Source organism: Ictidomys tridecemlineatus, chromosome 2 (assembly GCF_052094955.1).
Source record: "Ictidomys tridecemlineatus isolate mIctTri1 chromosome 2, mIctTri1.hap1, whole genome shotgun sequence".
Lineage (NCBI taxonomy): Eukaryota > Metazoa > Chordata > Mammalia > Rodentia > Sciuridae > Ictidomys > Ictidomys tridecemlineatus.
The window spans coordinates 7,681,145-7,695,125 of NC_135478.1; the positions used below are offsets into that span (position 1 = coordinate 7,681,145).

The 13,981-nt window shown below is 37.0% G+C and overlaps 2 protein-coding genes across 23 annotated transcripts in view; one reads left to right on the top strand and one right to left on the bottom strand.

Annotated features, from left to right (window-relative positions):
- Nucleotides 1–13,981, top strand: part of Znf177 (zinc finger protein 177) — a 42,322-nt gene that overhangs the window by 10,078 nt on the left and 18,263 nt on the right. For 10 of the 12 annotated variants that reach the window (XR_013428856.1, XM_078028974.1, XM_078028962.1 and 7 more), the window contains one exon: nt 1–13,981. This exon is cut by the window's right edge. Coding sequence is in view for 10 of the 12 variants with exons in the window: in XM_078028974.1 (XP_077885100.1) it covers nt 1–1,098 (1,098 nt within the window). In the remaining 2 variants the exon portion in view is untranslated. The other 2 variants (XM_078029000.1, XR_013428857.1) reach the window with 2 other exon arrangements.
- LOC101958887 (zinc finger protein 426) overlaps nt 1–13,981 on the bottom strand; it is a 39,558-nt gene that overhangs the window by 5,295 nt on the left and 20,282 nt on the right. For all 11 annotated transcript variants that reach the window (XM_078029100.1, XM_078029110.1, XM_078029086.1 and 8 more), the window contains one exon: nt 1,670–1,706. In XM_078029100.1, coding sequence (XP_077885226.1) covers nt 1,670–1,706 — 37 coding nt within the window. The remainder of the gene's footprint in view (nt 1–1,669; nt 1,707–13,981) is intronic.

Sequence of the window (13,981 nt, forward strand, 5' to 3'; positions counted from 1 at the left end):
GTACCAACCCAACCTGGCAAGAAACCTATAGAAAGATTCTTCAGAAGGAACCCTTACCTTATTTGTATCAGTCATTGCAAGGAAGAGAAATGCTATAAATATAAAGAATACGGCAAATGCTTCAAACGTCCCTCAACTACTAAAAGTCATGTGAGTATGCACACTGCAGAGAAAATTTTAGAATGTAAGGATTGTGGGAAAGTTTTCAATCAGGAGTCATGCCTTAGAAAACACTTAAGAACTCTCACAGGAGAGAAGGCTTACAAGTGTAATCAGTGTGGTGTATCCTTCAGCCTTCACTTTTCCTTCTCAGGATGTGAGCAAATACATACTGGAGAGAAATTCTATGAACGCACTGACTGTAGAACAAAGTCTTCCCTTAGTGTTCATAAAAAAATACAAACTGTGGAGGAGAGCTTGGAATGTAACAAATATGGGAGAGCTTTCACTGACCCTTTGTCCCTTCAGAAATGTGTCAGAACTCACACTAAAGAGAAACTCTATGAGTGCAGTGACTGTGGAAAAGCCTTCATTTTTCAGTCCTCCCTGAAGAAACATATGAGATCCCACACTGGAGAGAAACCTTACGAGTGTAATCATTGTGGGAAATCTTTCAGCCAGAGCTCTCATCTCAATGTGCACAAAAGAACTCACACTGGAGAGAAACCCTATGATTGTAAGGAGTGTGGGAAGGCCTTCACTGTTCCTTCATCCCTTCAGAAACATGTGAGAACCCACACTGGAGAGAAACCTTATGAATGCACTGACTGTGGAAAAGCTTTCATTGATCAGTCATCCCTTAAGAAACACACACGGTCTCACACTGGAGAAAAACCATATGAGTGTAATCAGTGTGGAAAATCCTTCAGCACAGGCTCTTATCTTATTGTGCACAGAAGAACTCACACTGGAGAGAAAACCTATGAGTGTAAAGAATGCGGGAAGGCCTTTAGGAATTCCTCTTGCCTGAGGGTACATGTGAGAACACACACTGGAGAGAAGCCCTATAAATGCATGCAGTGTGGGAAAGCCTTCAGCACAAGCACTAACCTTATAATGCACAAGCGAATACATACAGGACAGAAAGTCTGTGAATGAAATGACTTTTGAGGAGGTTATGTTGTCCTGCATGTCTCATTCCTCATTCTAGAACTCACACTGGAGAGAAATTGTATTGTAAACCATGTGGAAAAAGTATTGAGGCACAATTCTTAGTTCTTATCAGTAATGACTGTTTCATCCTTAAAGTGCCATAACTCATTAATTTATAATAAGCATTGAAGACAATATATCAGTAAACTGCTTGACTCAAAAAACACCACAAGTTTTGATAATGTAATATTATAAGTTAGTATTAAATAATGTCTGATTCCTACCAAGATATTTTAGACCCACAGATAAGTTAGAAGTGAGTTTATTAATAGGCAGATCTTATGTATATTTTAGTTAACTTTATTTTAACTCATTTTGGACAGAATGCATAGTCTTAATGATATAGGTAAATGTAAAAAGTTGGTAGAAACTTGCTGTGTGGTGTACGTAGCTGATAGAACTAGTTACTGTCCCAGTATTCATTCTCTGCCCCTTTGTTCCTTAAAATAAAAATCTCACAATTTTGTTTAATTTGGCAATATTGAAACAGTGTTTAAGCACTCATTTCCCAACTTACCTTGCAACGATATGATTGGCCAAATGTATCCACAGTCCTTAAAACGAGAAGACAGATGTCACTGAATGTGGCTTCTAAGGAATCTCATGGAAATAGGAACATCTCATTTAGCATTTTCTTATCACCATTGGCCCTTTCTCTTATGCTTTCTTTTTTCCTAAGAAATACATCATCAAGAGGATAAAAGTTACTAGATATTAATGACACAACAGAGGATACATAATATCTACCTGCACCAATCCTGAACTGCTTATCTCTAAATTTCATGTTATATGAGAAAATAAACTCCTAACTGTTTAAACTACTCTTTTTTACCAGGGATTGAACTCAGGGACTCTGAGACATATCCCCAACCCTGATTTGTATTTTTTATTTAGAGACAGGGTCACACTGAGTTGCTTAGCACCTCACTTTTGCTGAGGCTGGCTTTGAACTTGGCAATCCTCCTGCCTCCACCTCCCATGTTATTGGGATTACAGGCATGCACCATTGCACCCAGCTAAACTACTCTTGTGAGACGTTTCACTTATAACTGATTTCAGTTCCAGCTGTTTTAGCTGATGTGTATTCAAGTTTTATGAATCCTTCATGTATGATTGAAACCTATGTTTTCTAATTGTTGAATATAACAGGCTATCTATCCATGTATCCATTGGGTAATTTTTTTTTAATTTGTATAATTACAAACTATCTCTTGATCTGTCAATTATTGAGAAATATGCTACAGTGTCACACCATAACTGAATTGTCAAATGATTTGTTTTTAAAGAATTGTCTCCTTTCTTTTACTTTCAGGCACCATAATAGGATGGCATATAAATTTACTGATTTTACATGTTTCTGCTAAGTGTCCCTGTATTCTTATAGTAGTGCACATCCTTTTTCCCCTAATAATGAGGCACTCATTAATTCACTTTATATAGATGTGACCTACTGACCTAACTAATGCCATTTTCTCCATACCAACTTGTAAAGATAAGAGCAAATTATCTGTTCTCAGTACTCAGTTAATGCTGTGCCTGCAGTAACATGTCACTATTCATCTGCAGCTGTCCTTTATATTGATGATTATTTGCTGACTAGCCCTGAGAAGAAGGAAATATCAAGTACTTTAAATTTAAATGCTTTAGTAAAGTACATATGAATGATAGGACAGGAAGTAGGCCAAACCTAGTAAAGGAATTCAGCTGTCTGCAGCATGCTAAGATGTTTTCGCCAAGGTGACAGAAACTTGTAACACCTACTTCAAAGCAATAGCACAGTGCTTGACATGCCTTTTTGGGTTTGGGAAGGATTATATAATACATTTGAATATTCCACACTGAAATATCTACAGATGGCTGTACTACTGAATTCTGCCCTATAAAAGCTACAAGCAATATGGAAACAATTGAGAATTTAGAAAATCAAGGAACACATTCTGGCAATATATGAAGACAATATAAGCAGGAAAACAAATTAAGACAAAGACTATAAAACCCAAAAGCCTTCAAAAGTCATTTATAAAAGTAGGTAGTTTTCAAAAAGACAATCTGTCATGTTCAATTTAACTTTATCCAGAAAGAGAAAGTTGGTTTTATACTAGAAGAATCAATAAATATAATTCCCTTTTTAAATAGGACTCTTCCTCATTTAGCCATCCTAATACTTATTTGGCACATAAAATGAATAAAGCAATATTGTAAATAATACTGCATTATTAAACAAATATCCTAGTAGAATAGGAAAAATTTTGGTAAATTTGAGAGATTTCTGAGCCCGGCACAGTGGCACATGCCTATAATTCCTGCTTCGAAGGCTGAGGCTGGAGGTTCACAAATTTGAGGCCAGCCTGGGCAACTTACTAAGATTGCAAATAAATAGACTCAAAATAAAAAGGGGAGGTAGTATAACTCAGTGATAGAGTGCCCCACAGTTCAATCCCCAGTATTTGGGAGGGAGGAGATTTATGTAAAAACCTCTCAAAATAGACTAGGCTGGAGTTGTAGTTGTGTGGTGGAATGCTTGCTTAGCATATGTGAGGCACTAGGTTTGATCCTCAGCACCACATAAAAAATAAATTGTCCATATACAACTTTAAAAAAATACAATAGACTGTGTAACAATAAAGGAAAAAACAAGTCTTAAGTTTAAAAAAAAAAATTACATTAGGTCAGTAAGAAGCCAGATGCAGTGGCATTATCTGTGATCCTAGTTTTCTGGAGGCTAAAGCAGAAGGATCTCTTGGGTCCAGAAGTTCCAGACCAGCCAAGGCCAAAATAGCAAGTTTGGTTTTAAAAAAAAAATAGGAAGATGACAAGGGTGTCCATTATTTCAAATATATACTGCAATACCGTTGTGAGACAAGAGAAAAACATAGAATACCTAAGGACCAGGAAGGTAGAAGTAAGTCTCATTATTTACAATGATACTTAAGTGAAAAGCTGTAGAGAAATCTATATAAAAAATTATTAGAGGGCTGGGGATGTGGCTCAAGCAGTAGCGTGCTCGCCTGGCATGCGTGCGGCCCAGGTTCGATCCTCAGCACCACATACAAATAAAGATGTTGTGTCCACCAATAACTAAAAAAAAAATAAATATTAAAAAATTCTGTCTCACTCTCTTTAAAAAAATAAAAATAAAAATAATAAAATAAAAAATTATTAGAAATAATGAAAATGTTAGGGCCAGGAATAGTTCAGTTATAGAGCACTTGACTGCATTTACAAGGTCCTGGGTTTGAGCCTCATCACCACACCAAAACAAATTTTTTTTTAGTAAAATTGCTGGAAACAACTTTAATATCTTAATAAAGACAAACTTGTAATTTATCAAGAATAGAAATGTAACACTAACATACAAGAATAATTTAAAATTTACCAAAACAAGCTGGTCATAGACCCAGCTACGAGTGAGAATGAGGCAGAATGATCACTTAAGCCCTGGAGTTTGACGCCAGCCTGGGCAACATAAGGAAAAAATAAATACAATTTACCAAAACTATTTTGAAGCCAATCTAATATTAAAGACGACCTTTAAAAATCAATACATTCGGGACTGGGGTTGTGGCTCAGTGGTAGAGTACTCGCCTAGGACATGCAAGGCCCTGGGTTCAACCCTCAGCATCACATAAAAATGAATAAATAAAATAGAGGTATTGTGTCCAACAATAATTAAAAAATATTAAAAATAATACATTTATTGGAAGATTCAATTTGGAAATGATTTGGTTCTAAACTGATTGATTTGAGATTTTGAAAGTTCCAGAGTTGTACAGCTCCACTTCAAGATTGGATGGGGAAGGTTTACTGGACCCTTTTGAATCCACTGTAGCAACTGGAAAAACAAACAATTGTGGTTTAACATCTTTAAAGACTGGAGATCTTCGGACACAAAGAGGGTACAGGAATTACTGGGCAGAGAAGGATGAGGCCCTCTTTGTTTTACCCTGGTTGGGAACAGGCTGGTGGAAGATCAGGCTCCACAGGCAGGGGAACTTCACTGGAGAATGAAAGACCAGTGAAGTATGTGTGGCCTCACTGGGTTACCGTGCACTGTAGTAGGGATGGTCCTCAGAACTGGTATTTCCTTACAGTACTTTTTATCCCCCCTGAAGCTTTTGCTGAGTGTACAAGAGCATGAGAGGCTGGGCACCAGCCTAGAAAGAAATGAGTTTTTCCTGTTTCTGTATTTAGATTCCTGACAGACCACATGGCCTGAAACAGTCACAGGAAAGCTCTTATTCCCAAGATGGTTGAAACCAGAAGTGAACTGAAACTGACTGCCCCATCTCAACCTCTGAATGGTTGAAACTGATGAGTTGACAGAGAAAGGTGATTCCCTTCCAGGAGAAAGCCTCTTTTCTTTTTTCAAATTTTGAGGTTCTTTTATATGTCATATCCACACACAATTTTAAAAATTAAGTGCCATATGAAGCAGCAGGATAATCTTATCAATAATTATAAGAGGGGTTGAGGTTGTAGCTCAGTGGTAGAGTGCTTGCCTATCATGCATAAGGCACTGGGTTTGATCCTCAGCACCACATAAATGTAAAATAAAGATATTGTGTCCAACTAAAATTAAAAAGTAAATATTAAAGTAATCAGAAGAAAAAAAGAACCAATATAAATTGGCCCATAGACAATAGGAATTAGCAGACAAGGACTTTAGAATTATCACTAGTAAAACAAGAAAAAATTTAGATGGATGAAATAACATAGAACTACAGTATAGAAGTATAGAATATCTAAAGTAGAAACAAATATCTTAGAAGTGAAAATTCTTATCACTGAAATAAATTCTGTAAGTGGGCTTGACATGGGGCGAGGGGCAATCATTGAATTCAAAAACATATCAACAGAAATACTGCAAGCCTAAGCACATAAAACAATGAGTGCTTTCTAAAATTGAACCCACAGATTCAAGAAGTTCAGCACACCCAAGCAGGATAAATGCAAAGAAAACCATATCTACAAAAATCATAGTCAATCTATTAAAAAATTAAAGAATCTTAAAGGAATAAAGAGAAAGAAAAAGACATTTGAAAGAATCATAGCTGACTTGTCAGCAGACATTAAAGCAGGAGAAAATGAAATTGAATCTTTAAAGCAGGCAAAAAACTCAAAACTAGAATTATGTACTCTTCAAATCCTTCAAAAGTAACGATTTAGAACTGGGGGCGTAGCACAGTAGAACACTTGTGTAGCATGATCAAGTCCATGGGTTCCATCTCGAGCACTGCAAAAATAATAAACACTAACTGTATTTTCAGATCAAAAAAAAAAAAAGCTGATGAGATCAACTGCCAGTAGATTACAGCTACAAGGAATACTGCAGGAAGTGTTTCACACAAAGGGAAATAATCCCAGTTGAGGCACAGATTTATGGAATGAAATTGAAGAACATGGAAAAGCAAATAGGTGGGTCGATATAAAATAACAATTTTTGAAAAATTTTAAAACTACTGATTGTTTAAATAATGTATGAATTTATAACATGATGAAAAGTAAAATGACAATAGATTCAAGGATGAGGAAGAAAATGGAATTACTTTATCTCGTTTGCTGAGGTGATAAAATACTAATTTAATGTAGATTTAATAAGGATATCTTAATAAAGTAGCTTTTCTCAACCAGAGTTTTGTCAGTTAATCCCATAGGAAAATTATGTGAATGACTGTTTTCTGAATTCTAGAATGGCCATTCTGATGCATATTCATTACATGCAATGAATTCCTTAGGGCAGTAGGGCTTAATTCTGTCTCAGACCCTGCTTTAGAGGAACAATTAACCTGTTCCACGTTTTCAATTCTGCAAATATTTCAACAAAATTAACACAGGTGCATTCAAATAGGTCAGAAACCATAATTTAGAGCTTATATATATTATGATATCAGTTAATATTATAATTACATTCGTCTATATTATATAATTATGTCACATAATTAAATTTTGTATTTAAGTTTATATAGGTGTTCCACATCTGAGACAGTGGGACAGATGGATTAGTAACAATACAAAATGGTTTAACAAAAAACTAGCATTTAATGTTTAAGAATAAAAAGCACTTGGATCAATCCAAAAGCAAAACCATGGGGGGAAAATATAAAATAGCAAATGGCATGGTTAAATCTAACATCCAAAAATTATTTTTTTGGGCAGGGGACAGCATACCAGGGATTAAATTCAGGGGCACTCAACCACTGAGTCACATCTCCAGCCCATTTGTATTTTATTTAGAGACAGGGTCTCACTGAGTCACTTAGCACCTCACTTTTGCTGAGGCTGGCTTTGAACCCTCAGTCCTTCAGTCTCAGCCTCCCAAGACACTGGGATTACAGGTGTTTGCCACCAAGCCTAGCTTAAAATCCAGTAATTACATTTTCTATGAATGGACAAAACATCCCAATTAGAAAACTAGAATTATCAATAGACTGGTTTTTGTTTTTGTTTGTGGTACTGGGGGTTGAACCCAAAGGCTTGTCACTACTGACCTACTTTCCCCAACCCTTTTTTTTTTTTTTTTTTTTTACTTTTTATTTTGAGACAGAGTCGAAGGTGTCCAGGCTGATCTCAAACTTTTAATACTCCTGGCTTAGTCTTCCAAATTGCTGGGATTACAGCTGTGTTCCACCATGCCTGCTAATTGTTTTTTGAAAAGCTGTTTATGAGAAGCATTTTAAACATTAGGTCACTTTTTTTTTTATGTAGGAGGAAATACCATACATGCACTATACTTAACAAAGGTGGAATAGCCAGGTATGGTAGTCCATACATGTAATCCAAGCTATTCAGGAAGCTAAAGGAAGATCAGAAGTTCAAGTCCAACCCCAGCAACTTAGTGAGACCCTGTCTCAAAATAAAAAATAAATGGAGTTGGGGATATAGGTCAGTAGTACAGTACCACTAAGTTCAATCCACAATACTGTAAGAAAAAAAAAGAAAACAAGCAATCCCGTATATATTAACACCAGACAAAGATAGACCAAGAGGGCATTTAATGATAAAGGAAATAACGATGATGAACTGGTCTGCACTAAGCAACCTCACAAGAATCAGAGATACCTTTTTCTTTGGTCCTGTGATGGCTCCTCTGACCTTAAGGGTCCACAGAAAGAGAGAGAGGGAGAGGGAGAGGGAGAGGGAGAGGGAGAGGGAGAGAGAGAGAGAGAGAGAGAGAGAGAGAGAGCGAGCTTGTGCTGAACCCTTTCATTGAGAAGAAGCCATTCAAATGAGGCAAGTGGTCAGGTTTCAGGGTATTGAGTCTAAGCTTCCTGATGTCTGCTGTCAGCAGGTTGACTGACATCTAGGAAGGCCACACCCAAAGGCAGAGCAAGAGAAGGGGACACACAAAGGGCATTTCCATGGAACATTCTATCCCAAACAGGGCAAAGAGGTAGTATTACAAAGGAACAGGTGAGTGTAGCTCAACCCATGGGTGACACACCTACATCTGAAGACACACCCTCAACTTCCTGAACCGGGACAATGCCCAAGTCACTAGGAAATATAGTGATCCCTCAGAGCCTCTCACTTCAGGTTGGAAGGCATGGGTCATTCAGAGTGGTTCCCCAAAGATACATGCTGAGGTAAAAAGAAAGACCAGAGAGAATCTGGGTCCTTCATTCAGCAAGCCATTAAATAAGCCATTCCTGGAATTTCCCTTTTTGTTCAGATTTTTTTTTTTTTTTTTTGCTTTAGAGGACTCAATTTTGTCAAACAATACTGTCTTTCTCCACATCCTTATTGAACCAATTCTAAGAGAAATCAAGGAAAATGATGTTCCTCAATTGAAATAACTTAAAGATGCTGTACCAGTTAATACATCTGAAGTTTATCATGTTGAATTTAGAGGAATTTTACCCCCTCTTGACAGGAACTTGGGCTTGGGCACTACTTAATTCTCTCTGCAATGATGGAAGTTATACTCATATTTTCTGTATTACTATTCATAACAAACATATGACCTTAAAACTGGAGGGATACCTAAATCTGTGAAAAGCTCTAATTTGTTGTTAAAATTGAAATATTGAAACTTCTAAAGTGAGAAACGAAAATACCCATCTACTCCTGGTCCTGAACTGAGTTCCTAAGTAGCTGCAACACATTGCCACCCTTCAGCAGTCACATTCTTCTAAGTATGTGCATTCTGCTTGAGATAGACTCTTTTTGTTTTAAATTCTAATTAGTTATACATAACAGAAGAATGCATTTTGACTCATTGTACACAAACAGATCTCAAATTTCCATTTCTTTGGATGTAGAGTCACACCATTGATTCAATCAAACCTGTACATAGGGTAAGGGTAATAATGTCTCATTCCACCATCTTGAGACAGACTATTTGCTGCTGTTCACATAGCTGTAGCCAAACTTCCAAATTACTAAAGTTAAAGATTCAAGGGTGGGGCAGACATAAAGCAAGACATCTGTATGACTAAAAATCCCTCCCCTTCACTTTGTAGCATTATTTGGAATGAAAGGGAAAACAATAAATTTGACACAGCTTCAGGACAAAGGGCTTTTCTGAAGCATTATACCAGAATCTTCTGTAGTTTTGCATTTTCATGTAAAAATATCAGACAAAATTTTTAAATATGATATTAAAGTCTGTCTGAGACAGCAGGATCTATAGTCTGATTTTTTTCTTTAATTGCTACAGTAGCATCAAACAGCCAGCAAATTCTCATACATCTAACAACTTTCAGAGGTTATTAATTTTTACATCCTGAAATAATTTTGATATCACATCCCTATCAAGCCATAATCTGATTATGAAACTCATGCAAGAAAGATTAGTAGAGTGGAGGAAAGGGAAACGGGAAGTGCTGGGGACTGAATTAGAGCAAATACATTCCATGTTTGTATAATTATGTCAAAATGGATCTTAATTTTATCTATAACTAAAAGAACTAAAAAAAAATTCTACAGACTCATGCAATTTAAAATACTGTTTCATTGGGCTAGGGTTGTGGCTCAGTGATCGAGCATTCACCTGGCATGTGTGAAACACTGGGTTTGATCCAAATAACTAAAAAAATTTCTTAAAAAATAAAATATAAAATACTATTTCTTATTAGCCATGAAATAGTCTGTTAGCTTTCCATTACTATTCCAAAATACCTGGAATGATCACTCATAAAGTTTCAAAAAAGCTGATTTTTGCTCACAATTTGGGTGGTTTCAGTCCATAATTGATTGGCCCCAGTGCTTCAGGGTTGATGGCAAGGCAGGAAGCACATGGTGGACCAAAGCAGTTCACCTCATGGCCAGGGAGCAAAGAAGAGAAACGGCTGGGTTCCCACTATACCCTTCAAGGGCACACCTCCAGTGACCTAAAACCTCCCACTAGGTCCCACATCTTTTACACTGCCCTCCCCTTCATAAGACCAAGCTGTAGGCTTAACACTTTAATACAGAGCTTTTGAGGGACATTCCAAGTCTAAAGTGTAGCATTCTGCTCCTAGCCTCATACCCACCTCACCACAGAAAATGCTTTTAGACCTTTTCCAAGCATCTCGAAGTCTTACCAGAACTGCATTGTTGAAAAGTCCAATTTCAAAGTCTCTTGCAGGACTCAAGGCAAACTCAGCTGTGAGATCCTATTATAATCAAAATTAAAATTACATGCCTACAAAACCAACATTGTGTGAATGACACCAAGGCCCACTACTGGGTTCAATACCTAAAATTGAATTTTTTTTTAATTGATGTATACGTCAGAAACGAAGTTTAAAGCATTTTCAATCATCTGATAAATTTTAGATTTTTAAAGGATTAGATTTTTAAATTAGTACTAAATTAGATGCTACACTAAAGAATTTGTTAATTTTTTTAAATTATTGGTCAATCATTCATTGGATTAAATGAGTAAAACATCTAACACTAAACACCTTTTGGGTGCTGGGGTTGCTGAACCCAAGGCTTCACATATGCTAAGGACATGTTACACCACTGAACTACACCCACAACACCAAAACCAGCATTTTAAATGCCTTTATCCTGTGTCATTCCTGTAGATCCCAAGGGCAAAGTAGTCACTGGACTCAAAACATTGGCTACTGCAGCCAATCAAAACTAAGAATGCAGGGCTGGGGCTATGGCTCTGTGGCAGAGTGCTTGCCTAGCATGTATGAGACACTGGTTTGATCATCAGCACCACATAAAAAATTAATAAACAAAGATATCATGTGCCCCTCTACAACTAAAAAAAAAAAATTTAAAAACAAAAACTAAAACTAAGAATGCCCTATTACTAGAGTCACCTATATAGAGATTTCACCTTGGGTTTGTCCTGAAGTGATCAATTACATAACCTCCAGATCTACCCTGCAACCAAGGTCTCTGAGAGTTACTGTGGGTTGAAGACAGCTCAACACTGGTTAAGGGTGTGGGTTGTTTGAGCATGTTTATTGAGCCCAAACCAGGTTTTGCTCTAGCAACCAAGACATGGCTTGTTGAGACAGATGTAAAGTCCCCACCACTACCCTGCTCTTTGCCTGACCTTTGCACCAAGCATTTGGATTCATGTACTGTATTATAGACCTTAAAGGCACTAGTGTCAAACAAACTCATACATATACATAGTTATCTCACACTAGATAAAGGCTCCATATCACACATTGAGGAAAAGATAGTCTCTTCAACAAATGGTGCTGGGAAAACTGGAAATTCATATGTAGTAAAATGAAATTTAACTCCTGTCTCACCCCACACAAAACACAAAGTGCATCAGGGACAGAACAGTCTCTTCACATCTTGCACACAATGCAAATTGGCCCCTCCCTACTCCTGAGTCTCACAAGAAACATCTAACCTCACTACAGAACTCTTCTATGCAATGCTGCCTTTCAGCTGTTAACATCTATGGAAGGACATAGCTCTCTGGTCCTTCCTAATGTCCTCAGTAAAGAACTGAAGTCCACACTTTGTGAGAAGTACCAGAGAGCGCTGAGATGGAAAGCTGCTGGTGTGAGAGGCTAGTCAAACTATGAAAGAAAAAAACAGAGAGGGGTATGCATGTATGTAGCTCAGTGGTACAGTGCTTATCTAGCATGCATAAGACCCTGCACTCCATACCAGCACCAGGGGGGAAAGAGAAGCATGGATTGAGGTTATCCCCAATGAGGCCTTTGGCCAATGGGAAATCAAATGGCCTGCTCGGGGAGGGGTGGGGTGATGTAGCCAGCCAGGACTAACAACATCCCAGATACAAGAGGTTAATGTCAAAGCTGTATGCCCCATGCCAATCTGTTAAGCAGGCAGACCTTTTCCAATCACCATGACTATTTTTTTCACAAAACTAAAGGTACCATTCAATCCAGCAATTGCTGTCCTTGGCATTTACCCAAAGTTGACAACTTACATATACACACAAAAAATGTTTATAGCATTATAATTTATACCAGCTTAATTCATAATCACAAAAATTTAGAAGAAACTAAATTGTCCTTCAGAAAGTGGATTAATTGTGGTACATTCACACAAAGTAAAATTCCCCAGTGATGACATGAAATGAGTTATCAGCCCATGAACAGACTGGAGGAAACATAATAGCTTATTACCTATACAAAGAATGAAAAGACTACATACTGTGTGATTCTAATCAGTAACATTCTGGAAATGACAAAATTACAGGGACAGTAAAATGTCCAACCAGTGGTTGCCAGGGGTTAGAAGGAAGAATGGAAAGACAGAGCACTAAGAAGTGTTGTACAATGGTGGATGTGGATCACCATACATTTGTCCAATCCCACAGACTATTTAACATTAGAAGTGAACCCTAATGTAAATTATGGACTTTGGATGAAGTGTCACTTCTATCAAAAGTACCTCTCTGGTATTAGCAGGAGCTACATGTATGGTAGCAGTGGGTATACAGGAAATCTTTCTATCTTCTGTAAAATGATGCCATGAAGATTAAACTGCTCTAAAACAAAGTCTATTTTTTAAAAAAAACAAAACAACTATTAGAATGGTTAAATATATTCTCAATTGATTAAAAAAAAGTCATAGTTCTAACCAGATGTGGTGGCACACCTGTAATTCCAGTGACTCTGGAGACTGAGGCAGGAGGATTGTAAGTTTAAGGCCAGCATCAATAACTTACAGAGGCCATGCCTCAAAATAAAATAAAAAGGGGGGCTGAAAATGCAGCTCAGTGGTAGAGCACCCCTGGGTTCAATCCCCAGTACCACAAAAAAATTATTTATTTGTATGTGTGTATGTATATGATTTTGCTCCATTCTGACAAGTGAACATTTTTCAACATATCTTAAGATAGTTTTCTGTACTGCAAAGTCTTATTTAATTAGCCCCTGAGATATCAGCAAAGGGCTTTCTACATTTTATAGATTGTGTAGTCTCACTGTGATTTATATGCTGCACTATTAGGACATTCTGACAGCATTTCCCATACTCATTTGTACAGCTCTGAACTGTGGTAATAAATGGTAAATATAAAGAGCAAGTGAAGGACCGTCTGCATACTTTATACTCAAACGGCTCTCCACCAGGGTGAATTCTTATATAGATATAAAGATTTATGCAATAATAAAGCTACACCATAATCCTTACATGGATTTTTGTCCAGTGTGAAATGTCATGATTATTATGCCATGCTGAAATATTTAAAAGTTATAATACATACCCAGATTATATTTACAGTAATTTCAGATGTGTAAAAACCCCAGTAAGCCTTGTAGAATTAGTAAGCTTCACATATGCCTTTCAAGCAGAGGTCTAAAAATGTAATGACATGTGCAAAGTCATCGATTCAATTCTCAACACACAAAAAAATATTATTTCAATTTAGAAAAATTGTAATCAAAGCTCT